Source organism: Myotis myotis, unplaced genomic scaffold (genome assembly GCF_014108235.1).
Source record: "Myotis myotis isolate mMyoMyo1 unplaced genomic scaffold, mMyoMyo1.p scaffold_m19_p_19, whole genome shotgun sequence".
In the NCBI taxonomy this organism is placed as follows: domain Eukaryota; kingdom Metazoa; phylum Chordata; class Mammalia; order Chiroptera; family Vespertilionidae; genus Myotis; species Myotis myotis.
The window spans coordinates 30,578,860-30,602,681 of record NW_023416323.1 but is presented as its reverse complement, the minus strand read 5'-3'; the positions used below and the strand labels follow the sequence as shown (position 1 = coordinate 30,602,681).

At 39.9% G+C, this 23,822-nt stretch overlaps 1 protein-coding gene across 6 annotated transcripts in view; it reads left to right on the top strand.

The window, feature by feature from the left end:
* Positions 1 to 1,033: 1,033 nt before the first annotated feature.
* Positions 1,034 to 23,822, top strand: part of NFATC3 (nuclear factor of activated T cells 3) — a 100,835-nt gene continuing 78,046 nt past the window's right edge. For 2 of the 6 annotated variants that reach the window (XM_036345815.1, XM_036345819.1), the window contains exon 1: positions 1,036 to 1,438. In XM_036345815.1, coding sequence (XP_036201708.1) covers positions 1,336 to 1,438 — 103 coding nt within the window. In that variant the 5' untranslated portion in view covers positions 1,036 to 1,335. Of the gene's footprint in view, positions 1,439 to 23,822 lie in introns of all 6 variants that reach the window. The other 4 variants (XM_036345817.1, XM_036345818.1, XM_036345814.1 and 1 more) reach the window with 3 other exon arrangements.

Sequence of the window (23,822 nt, the reverse complement as noted above, 5' to 3'; positions counted from 1 at the left end):
CTAGTGGAGTTGGCCGCCTCCGCTCTCCCAGCTCCGTGTCCATCCTGGGCCTCGGAGCAGCTGTAAGTAAACAAGCCAGGTTCAGCGTCCCCGGGCACTGCCTCCATCCCAGGCCCCGGAGGAGGCGTCTTGGATTGTCTCCGGGGAAGGAAGACTAGCTTGCTGGGGAGGAGCCAAAAGAGCAAACGGTTCTTTAACACAGTGTCACTTCCCCACTAACAGCACGATCCCTCCCGCTTTCATGTGCACTGGGACGCAGAGGTCACTAGTCCACGAGTGTCGCCAGTTCACGAAGGGCTCCCCAACTTCCAGCAGGGGACAGACTCTGCCCCTCAGGCCGTGCCGAGGCCTCGAACGCGCCGCGGATTGTGCTCGAAGGAGCAGCTGCCATGCCGGCTCATGGGGGCAGACAAAGGCGCAGCCTAGGAAGCGCGGGACCCGCCCAGTAGGGGTGGGCCTACAGAGACGGGAAGCTCCGACTCAGGCCTGACGGGGCTGCCTAGGTCTCCGGCTTCGCCCCGCCCAGGCTCGGTCTGGTCCCCGCCTTCTAGAGCCCTCGCCAGGAGGCGTGGGGTGGGTTGAGAAGGTTTGAGTGGTGTCCACGTAACCCTCCGGGGCCCTGATACCTTTCCCAAACCCAGTCAAGCAGAGCAATACTGAAGCAGCTCGTCACCGAACCCGTAACCTCAGGGCTCCGGGGCCCCTTCCTCGACGTGAGCTCCGCCCAATAAGGAAAGGGATTGCCTCCGATTGGGCGGTGGGCTCCTCAAGTAGAGAGGGCTATTGACTTCACACCCGGTGCGCGGGCCTGGCTCAGAAGTTGGGACGGGAACAGAGGCCAAACTACAACTCCCAAGAAGTAGCGGGGCTACTCAGCGCTCCGTAATCACGTGACTTCCTTCTCCGGGAGACGAGGTCACGCAGTAGGCGGGTGAAAGGGCGGGGCCGTCGGGTTAGCCCGAGGCGCCTGTGGCCTATGGGCGGCCAGGTCAGACAAGTGCGCGGTAGGGGGCGGGGTCGGGCGCGCGGCTCGGCGCGGGAGCGCGCCGGCGGCGGCGGCGGCGGCTGTTGCAGGGCGGGGAATGTCGGCTACGGCGACTGTGGCGGCTTAGGCTGGCAGTGGCGGCAGCTCCTGGTGCAGTTCGGCGCGCAGCCAGCTCTAAAGTTCGGAACGGAACGCTCGGCGTCGCGGTCCCCGCCCGGAAAGTTTGTCGCGGAGCCGCTACCTTCTGGCTGGCGCGACCCGGCATGAAGCGGCGCTGAGGAGCTGTCGCCGCTGTAGCTGCCCCCGTCGCTGCCGCCGCCTGAGGAGCCACAGCACCCTGGGCCACGCCGATGACTACTGCAAACTGTGGCGCCCACGACGAGCTCGACTTCAAACTCGTCTTTGGCGAGGAAGGGGCGCCGGCGCCGCCGCCTCCGGGCTCGCGGCCTGCAGGTGGGTGCCGGGCCGGGCGGGACGGAGGAGCGTCCGTTCCTCTTCTTGCGCGCACGAGCTCACCCTCTCCCTGGTCCTTTGCTCGTCCGGTGTCTGGTGACACCGTGTCTGCGTGCGTGTGGTGAGTGAAGAGCGGATTTAAATCGCCGAGGAGGCGTGCGGGTCGCAGCGACGTGGAAGTGGCGCGGGCTTGGCTCGTAGCGAACGAGCGAGCGGGGAAGTCGACTGCGGGACGCCCGGGGCCAGTCGGACTCCTGGGGGGTTCGGAGGCCGAGGGTCGGCCGAGGGGCTCTGGCGTCGCGTGGTGCGGAGAGAATGTGGCCCCTGTGAAGTGTAAGCGCACTTGGTTTTTCATCTCTTCCGAGTCTTTACACATCTCTATTTGAAAGATGCGCATTCTTGAAGCGTTAGGAGCTCTCTAAAATGCGTGCACACGTCGTGAAGCCTGCTTTTGCTGGGAGAGGAATGCTCTCGTGTTAAGTTCCACTTGTGCAAGTTTATGGTCCACTTTTACTTCGAGGTGTAACTTATAACGGGACTTTGTGAAAACTAGGTGTGTGTTTTGTTTTTTTCTTAAGCAAAGTGTTTCGGAAGATCAGGAGAAAGTGGGGTGCTTTGTTCATAACTGTTGAAAGTTCTGGAAGTCAATTTTATTTTAAGAAAAAGTTCACCCCAGAAGATGGTTTAAAGGAGATGGCGAGCTGGGAAGGCTGGGCACAATAATGCATGGAGGTCAGACCCGTCAAGAAATAGAAACAGGATGGCTGGGGACCTAGCGCTCTCCGGTGACCTGGTTTTAAATACGGTGGTTCATTAAGTTCGCTTTCCCTATTACATACGTAAGGCGAACTTTAAAGGGGAGGTGGATTAAGACTAATCCCTCTTTATTCTTTACGGGTATTAGGTGAATTACCTCACGTTCATATTGATGCTCAACAGCGTTCTGTAGAGTTGCATTGAAAAAACATATTTGAATGTGAGTCTTAAGGATTCATTGGGCTGTATTTTTTTTTTTTTTAGTCAGTCCTTTTAGTCTCTACACGTTAGATGTCTTTTCCACATAATAAATAATTTGCAATAGTTAATTTCAATGCCACTGACATCACTTGAGCACCGGTTGTGTGGAAGGTGCTGTTAGAGACTCTGCAGTGTGGTGATAGGCGCAGAAAGGACCGACGCCCGGCGTGGGAAATGGGGCTGAGGGGCCACATACCCAAATCACTCTGCTGCTGAGCCACAGGCAGACCGATTGGTGGTTCTGGTATAATAGAGGTAGAAAGGGAGAGAGTTGTCTTTCTGGAGATGGCGGCATTGAGTTGTACCTAAAATACTCAAACTACCTTGAGTATTTCATTGAAAAGAAGGTAAACAGTTGGTGATGTCAGCAAACTTAATGGGCACAAACTTCATTAGAGCACATCATATGCCAAATATTTCTATACCAAGTATATGATCAGTAAAGATGTTAACCAGGTTGAGGTCTAGGTTAAACAGCAAACAAAGGCAGGCAGCCCAGAGTCAGCTGGGGTATTGGGATATAGAACGAGTCACAAAGCTGAGTTTATCTGCAGTTATCAGGATTGATCAGCTCAGGGTCTATTTCTAAGGTCTTCTCTACTCAGCACCACCCCCCAAATAAATAAATAAATAAATAAATAAATAAATAAATATTAATGAAGCATATGAGTAATAAAGGAGTATCATCATGTAAATAGGAATTTTATATACATCCAAAATACTGCATAACATTCAAAACCCATCAAAACAGCTTTTTTAGAAAATATATTTTTTATTGATTTCAGAGAGGAAGAGAGAGGGAGAGAGAGAAAAACATCATTGATGAGAGAGAATCATTGATTGCCTGCCTCCTGCACACCCCACACTGGGGATTGAGTCCACAACCCGGGCATGTGCCTGACAGGGAATTGAACCATGACTTCCTCGTTCATAGGTGATGCTTAACTACTGAGCCATGCTGGCCAGGCAAAACAGCTTTTTAAGAAATGATTTTAAAAAGATTTTTAAAAATTGAATTGTAGAGAGAGAGAGGGAGGGAGAGAGAGAGAAACATCAGTGTGAGATCGAAACATTGATGGGGTACCTCGTCTCCTGCAGGTGCTCTACTGGAGATCGAGCCTGAAACCTGGGCATGTGCCCTGACCAGGAATTGGACTGACAGCCTTTTGGTGCATGGGACGATGCCCAAAAAACTGAGCCACACCGGCCAGGACCGAAAAATGATTTTTATTTATTTATTTTTGCCAAAAAAGCCTACATGATCATTTTGATATTAATAGGGGTCTTAGAAGGAATTAAGGTTTGAAACTTGATTTATAACTAAAATTTCTAAAGTTAAATTTGAGCAATTTTATTTGTGACAAAAAAAGTTCACTTTAAAATAATCTAGTTGCTACTTTTTTTTCCTTTTAATATATTTTATTGATTTTTTACAGAAAGGAAGGGAGAGAGATAGAGAGTTAGAAACATCCATCAGTTGCCTCCTGCACATCCCCCACTAGGGATGTGCCCGCAACCCGGGTACATGCCCTTGACCGGAATCGAACCTGGGACCCTTCAGTCCACAGGCCGACGCTCTATCCACTGAGCCAAACCGGTTTTGGCTAGTTGCTACTTTTTAAAACTCTTTTTAATTAAGGCAAAAATGCACATGACATAAACCATTTTAAAGTTAATGATTCAGTGGCAATACATCATTCACAATGTTGTGCAATTACTACCTCTAGTTCATATATGTGTGTGTGTGTGTGTGTGTGTGTGTATATGTGTATGTATATTTCAGAGAGAAGAAAGGAGAGGGAGATAGAGATAGAAACATCAATGATGAGAGAGAATCATCAGTGGCTGCCTCCTGCACACCCCTACTGGGGATCCAGCTGGCAACCTAGGCATGTACCTTGACCAGGGATTGAACCATTATCTCCTGGTGATGCTCAACCACTGAGCCACACCCGCCAGGCTAGTTCCAAAATATTTTCATCACCCCAAAAAGGAAACCCTGAACCCATTAAATAGTTGTTCCTCATTCTTCCTGACCCTCTCCCAGTTCCTGGTAACCCAGTCCCTAATCTGGGACCTGTTTGTATGGATTTACCTCTTCTGGATATTTCATATAAATGAATCATACATATGTGACTTTTTTTGTCTGGCTTCTTTCACTTATAATGTTTTTGTGGTTCAACCATGTTGTATTGCATTCCTTTCTATGGCTGAATAACATTCTATTGTATATATTCCCCAATTTGTTTATACATTCACCCATTGATGTTGAATAGTGCTGCTATGAATACCTGGCAGCTAATTTTTAAATTCTCATATTCAGAGCTAAGGTTTCAAAATTAATGAGTCACAAAATTAGTTTTCATTTCAATAAGCATAATTACCAGTGTAGTTTGAAGAAACTAAGCGGATTGACTGACATGGTTTTAAGATCATAATATGCAGTAATGGGCCATGAGAATAAAATTGCTTGGTAGAATTCAGATCAGTATTGGGTTATATCAGTGTTCTTACTTTTTTTTGGATTCTCTTCCTCATTAGAATGGAAGTTCCATGAGGGCACAGGTATTGCCTATATCTTGTTGGTACTTGTATTATCAGTGCCTAGTATAGTGCTTTGAACACAGTAGACACACAATATTTGTTGACTTAATTAATAAATACTTAACTTTTGAGTCAGTGCTCACTTTTTCGTGTGGTAGAGGATGTTGATGAGATTTGTTTCAGTTCTTTGGTTTTTATTGGTCAGATCCATAAGGCAGCAGATCTTGGTAATTTTGGGCTGCAGGTTTTCCATTTCTAAAGATTTGAGATTACTTGTATCACATCTAATTGCCATTTAGGGGATTTTTGAAAAATATTTGGGGAGGGGGGTAGAGGTTGGAGACTGAAACAAGTCATAAGGGCTGAATTTAATGAATGCCCTAAGGAATATCTTAAGAATGTACTTGTTAAAGTACAAATTAGATGGTTTGATACTTGATAATGTCAGATACTTTTGTGACCTACTTTTAAAGATTTTTGCTTACTGAGATGTTTTGAGATTTTTTCCATTAAAGAAAATTTACGAACTTAGAGTCTTTAGCTTTTTATTTGTTTTATACTATGAAGACAGTGCTGGCTTTGATATTTTGTAAAAAATTTTTGAGATATTTTTTATTCAGAGAGGAAGGGAAAGGGAGAGGGAGAGAGAGAGAGAGAGAGAGATAGAAACATCAATGGTGAGAGAGAATCATTGATTGGCTGCCTCTTGCACGCCCCACACTGGGGAATGAGCCTGCAAACCCAGTATGTGCCCTGACCAGGAATCAAACCATGACCTCATGGTTTGACACTCATCCACTGAGCTATGCCTGCCGGGCCTAGCTTTGATTTTTACAGTTAAAAATACCCTAGCAGGGTATGGCTCAGTGGATAGAGCATCAGCCTGCGGACTGAAGGGTCCCAGGTTCGATTCCAGTCAAGGGCACATGCCTGGGTTGCTGGCTCGATCCCCAGTAGGGGGCGTGCAGGAGGCAGCCAATCAATGATTCTCTCTCATCATTAATGTTTCTAGCTCTCTTTCTCTCTCCCTTCCTCTCTGAAATCAATAAAGAAATATATATATAAAAAATGAATCAAGCTATTTTGTTTAAACTTTCTTTTACTAGACACCTAGCTTCACAATGAAGGTATACCTCAATAATAGAGAATTTAAAATTGGCAAGTGTTTGATGTAGTTTATCAACATTATTTGCCATTATAAAGGGTATCTTCTGATGCTCTTCATTAGTATACTGATTGTATATCTCTAAGTTAATTTGATGTTATATAAATCTTTACTTTTCAAATTCAAAGTTTTCTTCTCAGGGTTTGTTCATTATTAAATATTGACTTTCTAGTATATTGTGTGTAGTATCTATCTACTGCTACTTTTTAAAGGGGGAGAAATATCTTAGATACAGTATGTATTTTTGATATGTGTACTTTTGTCATATAGCACTTTAACATCCATCTTTTTCATATGCAAAGTTGAGTTATTCCTAGATCATTGTCTAATCTTTAATCTGCAGTGTTTTACTTCATTTAGTGCTTGGAAATCTAATTCATGTGTTCTTTATAATCTACTGTCTTAGATAAATTTATTTTCTCACTTTTCAGTTTTTATTGATATTATTTACTCAACAGTTTTGCTTTATCTTGTGTTAAATGGGGTAATGTACTATTTAAAGCTCTTGGCACAGTCTTTGGTCTAGTGGTGCTCATTAAGTGGTGGTAGTTAACATTTCTTTAAAAAACATACATACAAAAAACTGGTGATAGGTTATTTTTAACCACCTCCTCTTTCCTAGATGTTTTTCCCTATACTAAAAGAAAACATATTGGAGAGACAGTCATTTAAATCTTACTTAGATAAGTTGGAATATGTATCATAGACATTTTTATTTTTATTTCTTAATTCTGTTATTTTCAATTTTGCCTCCTTTCTGATATCTTAGTATAAATATAAGAATTGCCGTAACCGGTTTGGCTCAGTGGATAGAGCGTCGGCCTGCGGACTGAAAGGTCCCAGGTTCGATTCCGGTCAAGGGCATGTATCTTGGTTGCAGGCACATCCCCAGTGGGGGGTGTGCAGGAAGCAGCTGGTCGATGTTTCTATCTCATCAATGTTTCTGACTCTCTATCCCTCTCCCTTCCTCTCTGTAAAAAATCAATAAAATATATTTAAAAAAAAAAAAAGAATTGATGGTCATTCACTTTTAATTATGTTTTTCTACTTTCTTATGTTTTCATAACTTCATTACTGACTCAGTATGGTGTAAAGATGGTTGATTTGCAAACCATACTAAGTATAATTGGATATTTAAATCAGTATGAAAAAAGGAAGTTGCTTGTATGGTTTCCTATAGAAGTTAATAGTGTGTTTGTACAGTGCATTAGGTACTGTGCAGGAGAATTTGGTTACTGCTGAGCCGTACTTTCATACTATAGGTCAGCTTTTTCTTTAGACTTGAATGCAGAGAGAATATGTATTAGGCGATTGAGTCAATGATAAACTTTCACTATTGAATTTAAAAGAATTTTTATTTTTTAAATATATTTTATTGATTTTTTACAGAGAGGAAGGGAGAGGGATAGAGAGTTAGAAACATCGATGAGAGAGAAGCATTGATCAGCTGCCTCCTGCACACCCCCTACTGGGGATGTGCCCGCAACCAATGTTCATGCCCTTGACCGGAATTGAACCTGGGACCCTTCAGTCCGCAGTCCGACGCTCTATCCAGTGAGCCAAACCAGCTAGGGCGAGAATTTTTATTTTTTAAAATTTTTTCATTGATTTCAGAGAGGAAGGGAGAGAGACAGAAACATCAATGATGAGAGAGAATCATTGATTGGTTTCCTCCTGCATACTCCCTCCTGGGGATTAAGCCTGCAACTCGGGCATGTACCCTTAACAGGAATCAAACCCAGGACCCTTCAGTCCGCAGGACGATGCTCTATCCACTGAGACAGACCAGTTAGGGCTTATGTTAATTTTTTCAATGAAGTGTGATCAGAAAGACATTTTTGTTAAGAAAATGTGGAATTTGTTTTTCTTGAGAGAAAGCAATGAAATACTGCTATATAAAATGGAAATCTTTTAAGAGCATATAATGAGTTGAATGTGTCCTTTATTTTCCTTCTTACTATTGAGGAGTTGATCATTCAATATGGTGATGTTTTATTTTATTTTTAAAAATTATCTTATTATTATTTATCTGTTTGTTTTTCAACATCATTTTTTTTTAATCCTCACCCGAGGGTATTTTTTCCCATTAATTTTTAGAGAGAGAGAAAGACAGAAAGAAATACTGATGTGAGAGAAACATCGATTGGTTGCCTCCTGCACTCGCCCTGGAGCTTGCAAACAAGGTACATGCCCTTGACTGGAATCAAACCCGGGACCCTTCAGTCCGCAGGCCACGCTCTGTCCACTGAGCCAAACTGGCTAGGGCGGGCGATGTTTTATTTTAAATAAGAGGCGGTATTGAGGAAGCCATAATACAGTGAAGTCAATTGCATTACTCTTAAGAGAAAGAGGAAACCCGAGTAAGTGGAGCCTCATTTGATAGTAAGTGGTAGTTTGCTCACAGCAGTAACATAAATAAGGGAGGTGTTGTCTAAAGCTGTCCTGGTGGGTCAGGGGAGTAGACACAGCAGACTTGGCAGTAAGCCTGGCTTCTAAAACAAAATCCAAGTCATCAAATTTGCCCAGGCATGCCATATGAGGTTCAAGTAACAGTGGAATTTAAGAGGAGTTTGTTCAGGGAGGCTTAGGAGAGTCACAAGCAGGAGCAAACTTTATTAACAGCCATAATTTTAATTCAAACATAGCCTATGTATACATATATTTCTGCATATTTGGTAACCCTCTATAATAAAAGCCTAATATGCAAATCAACTGCACAGCAGAATGATCGATCGCTATGATGTGCACTGACCACCAGGGGGCAGACACTCAATGCAGGAGCTGCCCCCAGCCCACAGGCCCTGACCAGCGGTGGTGGGGGGCAGAGCCATTGGGGGGTGTCCCTCCCCCCCCCCGCCCATCGCCCCGCTGGTCGCTCTGCAGATTGGCCCTGATCACCAGCCAGGCATAGGGACGTTACCCGTGCATGAATTTTGTGCACCGGGCCTCTAGTGTTTATATAAATACATTGCATGACTCTCACCTGTTTGCCTCACTTTGGTAAACTTTAGAAGAACAATTGGACCTGTAGGATTTGTAGAATGGCCTGTGAATTGTCTTTGAATTGATAGCTGAAATTTAATTGTTGAGACAGTTCTAATTAACATATTGTTATTCTTGTGTGTAAGGCAAACATGTTAAACTCAAAGGCTAACACGGGCCAAATAAACAAGGTTTAAGTTTTTCTTGTTCTCCGAAGGTGAAATATTTCCTGTTGTGCACACCAAATAAGTCAGTCCAAGACTTGTGACGTGGCAATAGGCTGCTAAAATATTCGCTGCTAGTATTAGTGGAGAGAAATGGTGCGCCTGCGCATAAAGCGTGTAAGGGAAATGAGTGCAACACAATTATAGTACAGTCATTAGCGAACGTTATAGTTCGTTATTAATAATTATGTGTACCAGGATGTTGTAAAAATTAAGCTATGAAATTTTTATTAAAACATTTTTTACATACTGTTATATTGGCTGGGTCGCATGTGGCCTGTGTGCTGTGAGTTTGACATGCTTGGTATAAGGGAAGTACATGTCTTTGACAGCCTGAAAACCCCAGGTACACTAGAGAAGTAACTTGAAGGCTTCATTTTCTGACAAAATGTATGGTTTCAGTATGTTTTATGTTACAGAAGCAGGTAAGAGTTTTAATGTTTTAAATATGTTTTCATAAAAAAATGAAATATGTTTTGGTTGTCTTAAAATAAATTTCTAACCCTGGCCAGTACGGTCAGTGGTTAGAGTGTTGGCCCGCAGACTGAAGGGTCTCAGGTTTGATTCGTGGTCAAGGGCACATACCTGGGTTGCAGGTTCAATCCAATCCGAGCCCTCGTTAGGGCAGGTCAGGGAGGCAACCAATTGATGTATCTCTCTCACATCAGTATTTCTCTTTTTCTTCTTCCTCTCTCTCCTCCTCCCTCCCTCCCTTCTACTTTCTCTAAAAATCAATGGAAAAAGTATCCTTGGGTGAGGATTAACATCAAAAAGAATTTCTGTATTTCTTAATTTTGTGTTACATTTTCTTCATCTTCATTGTTTAATTGGAAAATTGGTAGGATTATGTGAGCTTTGAAATTATAAATTTTTTCAGTAATGTTGATTTGTATTATATATTAAAATATTTCTAAAAGCATTTTTTCCCCATCAAGTTAATCATTGGCCAGAACACTGTAATGGACAGTTTGTGAGTTATACTTAAATGTAAATATTTTTTAGTATTACTTTAAAAGAAAAAAGGTTGTTAAATAAAAATGACATTCAGGAAAAATAATGATATTCAAAATTTGCTGAAGCTAGATCATGGTATATGGGAGCTCATTATAATCTCTGTGCTTTTGTGTATGTTTTAAAATTTTCATAATAAATTTTAAAAAGTCTTCAAGTTCTTCAAGGTACAGATTAGGGTAGGAAAAATGTTCACCTTAAAAAATAGCATTGTGAAGTTAATAGGATTTGCTATTATATGTAATTTTAAAAAATTGGTTTAACAAACAAAAATTAATTGTGGTATGTCTGATTTACAAAACCCATTTCTTTTTTTCTTTTCTTTTTTATTTATTTATTTATTTATTTTATTGCTTAAAGTATTACAATGGGTATTACATATGTGTCCTTTTTTTTCCCCCACCCTTGACAGTCCCCTGGCCTCCCCAACCCCCCAGTGTCTTATGTCCATTGGTTATGCTTATATGCATGCATACAAGTCCTCCGGTTGATCTCTTACCCCCCTCCCTCCTGCCTCCCAACCCTCCCCGGCCTTCCCGCTGCAGTTTGACAATCTGTTTGAGGCAGCTCTGCCTCTGTATCTATTATTGTTCAAAAGTTTATAATGGTCTCTATTATCCATGAATGAGTGAGATCATGTGGTATTTTTCCTTCATTGACTGGCTTATTTCACTTAGCATAATGCTCTCCAGTTCCATCCATGCTGTTGCAAATGCTAAGAGTTCCTTCTTTTTTACAGCAGCATAGTATTCCATCATGTAGATGTACCACAGTTTTCTAATCCATTCATCTACTGATGGGCACTTAGGCTGTTTCCAGATCTTAGCTATGGTGAATTGTGCTGATTGGTGTTTCTGGTTTCTTGGGATATATTCCTAGAAGTGGGATCACAGGGTCAAATGGGAGTTCCATTTTCAGTTTTTTGAGGAAACTCCATACTGTCTTCCATAGTGGCTGCACCAGTCTGCATTCCCACCAGCAGTGCACGAGTCTTCCTTTTTCTCCACATCCTCTCCAGCACTTGTCGTTTGTTGATTTGTTGATGATAGCCATTCTGACAGGTGTGAGATGGTACCTCATTTTTGTTTTGATTTGCATCTCTAGGATGATTAGTGACTTTGAGCATGTTTTCATATGTCTCTTGGCTTTCTGAATGTCCTCTTTTGAAAGGTGTCTATTTAGGTCCTTTGCCCAGTTTTTGATTGGATTGTTTATCTTCCTTTTGTTAAGTTGTATGAGTTCCCTATAAATTTTGGAGATTAGGCCCTTATCAGATATGACATTGGCAAATATGTTTTCCCACGCAGTGGGTTTTCTCGTTGTTTTGTTGATGGTTTCTTTGCTGTGCAGAAACTTTTAATTTTGATGTAGTCCCATTTGTTCATTTTCTCTTTAGTTTCAAGTGCCCTAGGAGCTGTATCAGTGAAGAAATTGCTTCGGCATATGTCTGAGATTTTGTTGCCTTTGGATTCTTCTAGAATTTTTATGGTTTCCTGTCGTACATTTAAGTCCTTTATCCATTTTGAGTTTATTTTTGTGTATGGTGTAAGTTGGTGGTCTAGTTTCATTTTCTTGCATATATCTGTCCAATTTTCCCAACACCATTTATTGAAGAGACTACCTTGGCTCCATTGTATGTTCATGCCTCCTTTGTTAAATATTAATTGAGCATATTGGTTCCGGCCGATTTCTGGGCTCTCTATTCTATTCCATTGATCTATATGCCTGTTCTTGTGCCAGTACCAGGCAGTTTTGAGAACAATGGCTTTGTAATACATCTTGATATCTGGTATTGAGATCCCACCTACTTTGTTCTTTCTCAGAATTGTTGCAGCTATTCAGGGTCTTTTTTTATTCCAGATGAATTTTTGGAGAGTTTGTTCTAGATCTGTGAAGTATGCCGTTGGTATTTTAATGGGAAGTGCGTTGAATTTATAGATTGCTTTGGGTAGTATGGACATTTTAATGATGTTGATTCTACCAATCCATGTACACGGTATGTTCTTCCATCTGTTTATGTCTCCATTTCTCTTTTTGATTGGGTAATATTAGCAGTGGGATGGTGAAGTGACTTTAGTGGTGTATATAAATATGAACTAGACTGATTTTTATATACTTTCAAGTAGGTATTTTTTAATTTTTAAAATGCTTTCTAAGAAGTGACTATATGGGGTTAGAAAAATTTACTTATTTCGTAATTGAATGGTTTAAAATTATCATTATATTTATTTTTTGAAAATTAAAAAGAAATTAATGTTTGATCATGTTGCTTGTATCCATCAGTCTAATATTTATTGAGTATTGTCAATTCACTTGAACTTTTATATTTATGAAATGAAACTACAGAACTTGGTCTTAATTATAAGAATAGATTTTTAGCGCTGACCAGTTTGGCTCAGCGGATAGAGCACCACCCTGAGGACTGAAGGGTCCCAGGTTTGATTCTGGTTAAGGGCATGTACCTTGGTTGCGGGCACATCCCCAGGTGGGGGCGTGCAGGAGGCAGCTGATTGATGTTTCTCTCTCATCGATGTTTCTGACTCTCTATCCTTCTCCCTTCCTCTCTGTAGAAAATCAATAAAGTATATTAAAAAAAATTTTTTTTAAACATATAATTTAGAGATTAACTCACAAAAATGGAAATTTATATCTTCCATTTTGCCATTTGTGAGATCATTGAATACTATGATTGAATATTAAATATTAAAGGAATACAAGTTTTAACCTTGTCTTTTATTTAAGAAAAGTCTTTGAGGAAAATATAAAAAATTTTATCTAAATGTTACTTTTAGTTTTTTTATTCCAACATAAGAAATTAAGGAAACTTGATATTTCCTCTGTTATCAACATTTATAGTTTTCACTTCCGTTCAGTAAAGGTTCTTCAATTAAAAATAACATTCAGGAAAAAAATGACATTCAGAAATTGTTGAAGCTAGATGATACATATGTAGGGATTCATATTCTCTGTGTTTGAAAACTTTCTTAGTACAAAGTTTTGAAATCTTTTATTTTTTTGTTGATTTTGAGAGAGAGAGAGATGAGAGAGAGAGAGAGAGAGAGAATGAACATCAGTTTGTTTGTTCCACTTATTTATGCATTCATTTGTCTTGTATGTGCCCTGACTGGGATGGGACCTGAACCTTGGCCTGTTGGGATGACGCTTAATCAACTGAGCTACCAGGCCAGGGCTTGAAACCTTTCTGACCAAGATATCAAGTAAGAAATACATTTAACATTTCAACCTAGCACAACCATACATATTTATACACAGAAAATAGAAGTTTCACATAAAAGTGTTTATCTTTATGCTATGGCATTACCTTGACATTTTCTTTTTCATTATTTTAAAAACCTAGAGGCCCGGCCCTAACTGGTTTGGCTCAGTGGATAGAGCATTGGCCTGTGGACTGAAGGGTCCCGGGTTCGATTCTGGTCAAGGGCACATCCCCAGTAAGGGATGTGCAGGAGGCAGCTAATCGATGTTTCTCATCGATATTTCTAACTCTCTATCCCTCTCCCTTCCTCTCTGTAAAAAAAAAAAAAAAATATATATATATATATATATATATATATATATATATATATTTTTTTTTAAAATATATTTTATTGATTTTTTATGGGGAGGAAGGGAGAGGGATAGAGAGCTAGAAAGATCAATGAGAGAGAAACACCGGTCAGCTGCCTCCTGCACACCCCCTACTGGGGATGTGGCCTCAACCAAGGTATGTGCCCTTGACCGGAATTGAACCTGGGGCCTTCGAGTTCGCAGGCCGACGCTCTATCCACTGAGCCAAACCGGTCAGGGCAACAAAATATATTTTTAAAAAACAACCAAAGGCCCAGTGCACGAAATTTGTGCACTCAGGGAGAGCCCTCATCCCAGCCTGTGTCCTCTTGCAGTCTGGAAGAGGTAGGTATTTCCATTTTATACCTGAGGTAGAATTGACCATCTGGAAAGTAGAAGAATTGGTATTTGAATCTTGTTTTTTTGACTTGGATTCTTCCTACTATGCAACTTGCTTCACCACTACTCCCAGAAAGAGTTTAGTACAGAAATATTAAATTTTTCCTTTGGTGAAGCCAATACTCATGGCAAACACCTGGAATCAAACATTTCTGAGCCAGGATTTACAATTCACACGTGTATTACCGTGATTAGATTTTTCTGCTTTTGACTCAAAATGGCTGCTTGAGGGAAGCCTCTTACTCCTTGCCTGCTCAAGAGATTTTAAAATGGTAATAGTGAGGAGCCCTGGCCAGGTAGCACAGTTGGTTAGAGCAGTGGTCGGCAAACTGCGGCTCACGAGCCACATGCGGCTCTTTGGCCCCTTGAGTGTGGCCACGAAGTTTCAATCACACTGTACGCGTGCGCCCGCACATGGTATTTTGTGGAAGAGCCACACTCAAGGGGCTGCAGTTAGAGCATTGCCCCAATAAGCCAAGGTTCCCTGTTCCATCCCTGGTCAGGACTTACATGTTTCTGTCTCTCCCCCCTCTCCCTGTTCTCTCTCTAAAATGAGTAAATTAAAAAAAAAAAACACTTTTTTTTATGGTAGCAGTGATACAGCCAAGCCAGTAGAGTGTCTGCACAGCTAACTGTGCTAGGCCCAAATTTGGCTCTTCTGGGCCTTTTCTCTTTGCTTCCTTGTGGACCTAGAGGTCAAAAGGCCTTGTAGTTTAAATGCTGAGGATTTGGCCTTTCTCTTTGGCAACTCCCTCCCATGTTGTGCTGGTTACAGTTTGATTTGTGACCTTCACAGTCTATTTTGCACTTCAGATTTAAATTTTAAAACATTTTTAGATTTGTCATTAAAACTGCCCTGAACCTAAATGAGGGGAAAGTTCAGAATTTTAAAAATGCTAAATTACTAGTTAGGGCAGGTTTTTGTGGGTTTTTTTAAACATTTGCTTTCACATGTTCCAAAAGGTATATGAGTACTACTTATTTCTTTGGTTGAATTTAGAACCCAAGTAAAACTGTTCTACCTTCTGTAGCTACTAACACTGATACACATTTTTCCCCTCGATATTTTGATCAATTTGCCATCGGCCACTTATTTTTATCTCCTAAGATCAGCACTGCCTGTTGGGCTTCTCTTTGTCTAATACCTATTTCTTTATTACACATACCCAGTTGTTTCTGAGCTTTTCCAGAACTCTTTTTCAGAGCAAAGACAAGAAGGCTTTTTTGTTATGTTACCTAGTAAATATTGACTGATCCCTATTTTGAAACTCATGTTGACTTTTATCATCTGATCACTATTTGAAAGGAATAGTAATTCTTTAAATTTTCTAGTTTAAACATTTGCAATTAGTTACATTTGGTTGGGGAAGGGAAAGAGATACACTGACTTCACATGGCTCTATTCTTTAAAAGTGAGGAAGGACTTTTCCAGAAACCTACAGCAAACTTAACCTCTCATTCATTGACCAAAATTGGGTTACTTTTCTTTTCCTAAATTAGTCCCTGGTAAAGACTGATGGAATTATTCTTAGCCAGCCAGGCCCATCCCTTGGCCGGAGGATGTGGTTGGCTTCTCCTGAAGCACATGGCTGCATGGAAGTGGAGTAGATATATAGAAGAAAATCTGTTGGGAGGGAGGAGAAAATAGATGCCGAAGTGGGGGTTGAAATCAACCAAAATAATCTTCTGCACTTACTATTCATAGTATGCTAGCAATTGAGGAACTTTAAAATATAAACACGATTTTTACTATGCAATTACTTTTTCTGGCCTTGGCTTTTACTATGTAATTACTTTTTCTGATATTGGCTTTTTCTCTTATGTTGTCAGAGTTCTTGGGGGTGGACACGGGAGCTCATGTAAGTGCAGAGAATGAAGTATGGCTAGTAGATTTCTGTGTTCCTTGTGGTTCAAGTGGAATCAGATAGTCAAGCAACTATCCGGAAGCATAAAGACAGAGTCATCTAATTAAGCCAATCCTGACTTTTCAAAATAGAGATAATAATGTATTTTTAAAGTTTTTTGAAAGTGTGTTATTTTACTCTCTGTCTTCAAGGCTACTCTGAAAGATAAAATAGAAAGATATGATCTGGGAAGAGAAAGTAGAAACTAGATAAGAACATTGTATAAGATCTTAAAAGGGAAGGGACCATTAGCTGAGTGAATACACTAAACTATTCAATCTTTTAATAAAACTTATTGTGTCACTTTATTGGAGTGGACATGTAAATAATACAGGTACGGAGAAGGCCCTCTGAGAACATAAGTGACAGCTTAACTTTGAGAGGTCAGAGAAGAAGTTACAATTGAGCTAAATCCAGTATATTCTGTTTCCTAGGTAGATAGGTAGCAAGTACATTTCAGGCCCATTGATGACCACACCTGAAGACACAAGTTAGAGAGCATAGTCCTTTAATTTGGAAAGGTTGAAGATCAGGCTATAGTAATCAGATGTAGCTAGAGATGGAGAGCCTATTATGCTGTAGTGAGGAGTTCTGGGCTTTTAGATTAAAGATAGCAAGGAGCCACTAAAGCAGTGGTTCTCAACCTTCTGGCCCTTTAAATACAGTTCCTCATGTTGTGACCCAACCATAACATTATTTTCGTTGCTACTTCATAACTGTAATGTTGCTACTGTTATGAATCATAATGTAAATATCTGATATGCAGGATGGTCTTAGGTGACCCCTGTGAAAGGGTCATTCGACTGCCAAAGGGGTCGTGACCCACAGGTTGAGAACCGCTGCAAAGGATTCTGAGCTGGACAGGAATGTCAGATTTGTCTTAGATCTCTCTGCTACACTGTGGATAATGGGTTGTGTAAGGCAGGAATGGAGGTGGGGCAAATGTACCTGAGAAATGATAAGGGCAGAGTAGTAGAGATGACAAGGTGGGAATAAAGCTGAGACAGATTTAGGAGAAAGAAATCAATAGGACCTGATATCAATTGAGTAAGGAAAGGAAGGAGGCTAGGATTATTTTTATTTTTCTAGTTTGGGTCAGTTGTGGTAGATAGAGAAACAGGTTTGAAGGTAGAGAGAGGGGGAAGATGATTCAGTTTAATAAAATGTGCCGCGTACTATGAGAAGTCTGAGAGGCTTATATATCATTTTACCAGAAGGATCAAGTGTGGAGAAGAAACTAGACAAAATAAAAGAGGAGTTTTGGCTTCTGGAGAGTGTAAATTGTGGCAAGATGCTTGCGAAATATATGATAAATAAGGGTTGTAAGATTTGTTATGCAGCTAAGAGTAGTTCCCCTTTTCCTGGTACTAGAGAGGGAACACCTTTATAAATGGAAATTTATGCCCTGCTTTTTTAGGCAGCAAGGGAGAGGCAAAGAGTTCTTCCTATGTCTGTTCTTTTTCATATACCTTCAGCTCAGTCCTTATGCCGAAGTGGTATGTTTTGATGTGGTATATTTTGATCCCCTTCAATAATAAGCTATACTTATTTAAAGTGTACAGTTTGATGAGTTTTGACACATGTATATCTATGAAATTTTCACTGCATTCAGGATAGTGAACATATTTATCATCCCCAAAGTTTCCTTGTAATCATTCCCTCACACTCACCTTTCCCCTTTACCTAGACAACCATTGTATGCATATAACACAACTATTTTACCCGTTCACCTCTTGATGGACTTTTAGATTGTTTCCAGGTTTGACCTATTACAAATAAAGCTGCTATGAATATTCATGCATTCGTCTGTGTGCGGACATATTTCCTTTACCTTTGGATGATAGCTATAAGTTTAACTCTTCAAGAAACTGCTGAACTTTGCTCAGGTGGATGTTGTTGTGCCCAGATTTCAAGGTTCCCAAAAAGCCCATCAGGGAGCCAGCGAGTCCGATGCAAAAGCAAAGAGTCCTTCATTTCGAACTAGTTCGGCTCCCCGACCACACTCACCGATACAACAACGGTAAGCCCAGTGGCCGAAAGAGAGCGAGGCCTGATGGGATTGTGGGTTTTATAGTAAGGGCAGGGGAGGGGACTGTGGGCCCCCGCCGATTGGCCAGGCGCGAGTCGGGTCTTGTTACACAGGATGTGGTCATATCTATGGCGATTTCCCTTGATTGTCATTGGTTAGTTTAAAGAAGTCCTGGGTGTGGCTAGCAGAGGCTGGGCTTCCGGGAAGAAGCCTTGCTGAGCACATGGCCAAGGTAAGATGGAGGGCATATTCCTTACCCTGGGGCAAGATGGAGGGCGTAGCCCTTACCCTGGGGCAAGGTGAAGGGCGTAGTCCTCGCCCTTTCAGATGTATCATTTCGCATTTCTACTAGCAGTGGAATGAACATTTCCACATCCTCACCAGTTGGTATGGTTAGTCCTTTTAATTTTAGGCATTCTAATCGGTGTGTAGTGGTATTTCCTTATGGTTTTATTTTATATTCCCCTACGACTAATGCTGCTGAGCATCTTTCTATGTGTTTTTTTTGCTATCTTGTATATCTTTTTTGGTGAAGTGTCTGTTCAGGTCTTGCCTATTAAAACTTTTTATTTTGAAATAATTATAGTTTCATAGAAAGTTACAAAAATATATATATATAAAGGGAGGTTCTGGGTATCCTTCACTCTGTTTTCTCCAGTTTCATCTTGTATAACTATAGTATAATATTAGGACCAGGAAAATAAAATTGGTACAATCCACCAAACTTATTCAGATGTCATCAATTTTACATGCACTCATTTGTGTGAGTATGTTTGTAGTTCTATGCAGTTTATCACACATGTTGATTCGTGTAACCATCATCACAGTCAAGATACAGAACTATTCCATTACCACAAAGTTCCATCTCACTAACCTCTTTATGGTCACACCCACTTCCCTCCCTCCCCTCCCCAGTCTCTAATTCCTGGAAACCACTGACTGTTCTCCATCTCCATAATTATATTTCAAGAAAATGTTATATAAATTGAGTCATATAGTATTTAACCTTTTAAGGTTGGATTTTATTACTTAGTCTAATTTCTTAGCAATTCTTACAAGTTGTTGCATATATTAAGTTTTAATTACTGAGTAGTATTTGTTTAACCTTTTTTTAATCTTTAATTTCTTTATTGGTTAAGGTATTACAAGTGTGTCCTCATCCCCCCCATTAACCCCCAACCTCCCCGCCCCCCTCCAGCCCCCCTCCCACACTCATGCTCTCATCCCCCTGTTGTCCATATGCATTGGTTTGGCGTATATGCACGCATACAAGTCCTTTGGTTGATCTCTTCCCCTTACCCCCACCCTCCCCTAGTTTCCCTCTGGGGATTGATAGTCTGATCGCTGTTTCTGTCTTTGGATCTGTCCCTGTTCATCAGTCTGTGTTGTTCTATGTTTAACCTTTGTTTAAACAATTTGTTTAATCTTTACCCATTGAAGAGCATTTGGTTATTGCCAATTATTGGCTATTATGAATAAAGTTACTATGAATATTTGTGTACAGGTTTTTGTGTGAATATGTTTTTATTTCTTTGGTTGTAAGTTCCCAAAAGTAGTTGCCTCCCAACCTCCAATATGGGAGTTTAGTATTGTAAGAAACTGCCAAGCTTTTACATTCCCACCAGCAGAGCATATGTTGCCCAGTATCTTTGCATCTTAGGCAGCATTTAGTGGTATCACTATTTCTTATTTCAGTCATTCTGAAGAGTAGTGGTATCTCATTATGGCTTTAAATTATATTTCCCTAATGACTAATACTATTAAGCATTGTTTTTATCATATATCTATCATTTTTAGTCAAGTATCCATTGAAGTATTTGCCTCTGTTAAAACTGGATTTTCTTAAGTGTTGAGAATTCTTCACTATTTTTAGGCACATCTTTTATCAGATACACACCTTACAAAGAGTTTTTCCCACTCTATGGTTTGTCTTTTCATTAACAGTGTGTTTTACAGAAGTTTTTAGTTTTAATGAAATTTGATTTATCAATTTTTTCTTTTATGGATTATACTTTTGATGTTATATCTAAGAAGTCTTTGCTTAAACTAAGTTCGCAAATATTTTCTTTTAGGTTTTCTTTTGGAGGTTTTAGAGTTTTCAGTTGTACATTTAGGTCTATGATCTATTTTGAGTTTTTGTGTGTGTGTATGATGTAAGGTATGGACCCAAGTTCATTGTTTTTAACATACGGATATCCAGTTGTTCTAGCCCTGTTTATTGAAAAGGCTATCTCCTTTGAAAAAGCTGTCCTTTCTCCACGGCATTGTCTTTGCAACTTTGTTAAAAATTAGTTGACTAAACATGAGTGAGTTTACTTTTGGACTCTATTCTATTTTGAGCTCTGTGTCCTTTACTGATACTACAATATCATGATTACTGTACCTTTATAGTAACTCTTGAAATCAAATAGTGTCACTTTTTCAATTGTCTTCTTTATCAAATTCTTTTGGCTATTCTAAATCCTTTGACTTTTTATGTAAATTTTAGAATCAGCTTGCTAATTTCTACAAAAATACTTATCAGAATTTTGATTAGGATTGTATTGAATCTATAGCACAGTTTTGGGAGAACTGCTATCAGTATTAAGTCTTCCAATCCGTGAATAAAATGTCTCTCTCCATTTCCTTTATTATTTTATTATATATTTATTAGTTTATTACATATTACTATTATTTAATTTCTCAGCAATGTTTTGTAGTTTTCAGTATACAGGTCTTACTACTGTAAGTGTTGCTATAAAAATTCATGTACAAATTTCTGTGTGTGGAGATGTTTTCATTTCTATTGGGTATATACCTAAGAGTAGAATTGTTGAATTATATGTTAATTCCATGTTTAATGCTTTGAGGAGCTGCCAGACTTTTTCACACTGGCAACACCATTTTACATTCCTATTAGCAATGTATGAAAGTTCCAATTTCTGCACACCCTCGCTAATAATTATTATTTCTAATTTTTGGTTTCTCACTATGGTTTTGATTTGCTTTTCCCTAATAACTAATGATGTTGGGTATCTTTTCATGTGTTTACCAGCTATTTGTATATTGTCTTTGGAGAAATGTGTATTCAAGTTCTAAAAGTAGTACCATTTTAAAATTGGGTTGTTTGTCTTTTTGTTGAGTTGTAAGAGTTTTTTATATATTCTGCATACTTTTTGAAGATATGTTATATGCTTGTAATATGGTACATTCTTTTTACATTGTGTGCATTTCATCTTGGAATCCCCCAAACTTCTGGTTGATTTTTTAAAATTTGCATATGTTAACGTTCATTCTTTATGATGTATAGTTGTGTGGATTTTGGTAAATGTATAGAGTTATGTATTCCTTACCCCAATACCATACAGAACAGTTCCATCATCTTAAAAATCTCCCATGGACTACCTTTGTAGTTACCCACTCCCTCTTCCTTTGTGTCTAGTTTTTTTTTTCCAATTTGCATAATGCATTTAAAGATGAGACATTCAACCATGGCATTGTATGTATTACTAGCTAGTTTCTTTTTATCACTATAAAGTATTCCACTGTATGGATGTACTGAAGTTAGTTTATACAGTCACCTGTTGAAAGATATGTCTTAGTTCCTGATATTTGGCAGTTAATAATAAATCTTCTGTAAAGAGTCACAGGTTTTTATTTTCTGCTTTCATCTTTAGTATTGCCTTTCAAGTAGAGTAGTTTAAGAAGGAGTGGTTATTGTCTACTTCATCAGGGATATTGATAGAGGTGTGCAGACTGTATTAAAGGCTGGATGAGACCTGAAGCTAGATAATTTTGAAAGTGATAAAGGAAAAAAAAAGCAAGTAAGTGGAGATAGTGACAATACACTACTCTTTCTAAAAATTTAGTTTTTAGATCAAGGTCTCTTAACTTTGGTAGTATTGACAATTCACACTGATAATTCTTTGTTTTGGGGGTCTTAGTTGTATATTGTAGGATGTTTGGCAGCATCCCAGGCACCTACTTGCTATATTCCAACAAGTACCCTTGCAGAGGTAACAACCAATAATACTTCCAAACATTGTCAAATGATCCCTGAGCAGCAAAATTGTCCCCATTGAGAACCAGTGTTTTAGAGGAAGGAGGAGAGAGAAGACCCTAAAGAGGAATTCAGATCTCAGGGCAGCTTTTTAAAGGAAGTGACAGATTGGGGAATGTTGAAGCTATGGGAGAGAAGATAACTGATGGAACTAGGGAATGGAATTTAGATGGAGAAATTAGCTTTAAATGGAAGACAGGCCTTTTTTTTTTTTTTTTTTTCATGAGAAAGAAAGGAAAAGGATAAATTAGGTATTTGTAGAGATACATATATTTTTGAGGGTGGTATAGGAATTAGTGGCTCTCTGCTATGTTTGTCAAGTAGGATCAAAGATCCCTTGCTAAATGGTGTGTCACTTACAATAACTGCCAGAGAAGCAGCATCCTCAAGGGAACCAGCCTTATGTTAGAGAGATGAGGATGGAGGGAACCTCCTGTTAAGAGATTGAGAGCAGACAGAAGTCAGGTGGGAGGTGTCATCCTTGTCAGTAGCCTGAAGCCCAGGGGAAAAGTGCAGAGTAGTAAGGGATTAAGAGAAGAAATTCTATCTAAAAGAGTGCTGACCCTAGTTTAGTTGGTTAGAGCGCCCTCCCAATATGCCAGGGTTCGATTCCCGGCTTGGGTCCGGACACATATAAGAATCAACTAGTGAATGCATAAGTAAGGGGAACAACAAGTCAGTGTCTGTCTCCGTCTCTCTCTTCTCCCTCTCTCACAAATCAATAAATAAAAGGTTGTTGTATTTGGGAGGAATGGAAGGACTATATTACATGAATTTCTAGAAAATATGGATCTTGTATGTATACTCATTGAAATTGTAAAGATTAGTGTTCATATCACTTGGTAAAGGACTTATTGATGTGATTTATTACTTTTAAATTTTTTATATTATGCTTTTATTATCTGACTAGAGGCCCAGTGCACGAAATTCGTGCAAGAGTAGGCCTCTACCCCCCCCCCCCCGCCCCCCCGGCTGCTGGCACCGGCTTCCCTCTGGCACCCGGGACCCAGGCTTCCCTCCAGCCGTGGCAGGCACCCAGGACCCGGGCTTCCCTTGAAGCCCTGGCTTCATCCGGAAGGTCGTCCAGAAGGACATCCGGTCTAATTAGCATATTATGCTTTTATTATTAGAGATAATATGCTGTTTTTTAAGTAATAGAACCCTATTGACTTAAAAATTATAGTCAATAGTAATATGTATGTTGTAGAGACCCAGGTTTCTGTTTTATTAATGTTATATATAATAAATCTAACATTTATATGATGTCTGTTCTGGATATGATGCTGGGTGTTGATACAGATTATCTAGAATCCTCACAACAACCCTGCAGTGTAGATATTATCCTCAATTTACAGATAAGGTAATTGAAACTCAGACAGACTAACTTGAAACTAAGTGATGTATTTGACTCCAAAGTAAGTGTTCTCTGTTCTATTTTTCTCCTTTAATTCCCTGTCCTCCACTTGTTGGGTTATTCTATACTACCTCCTAAGTACTAGGATG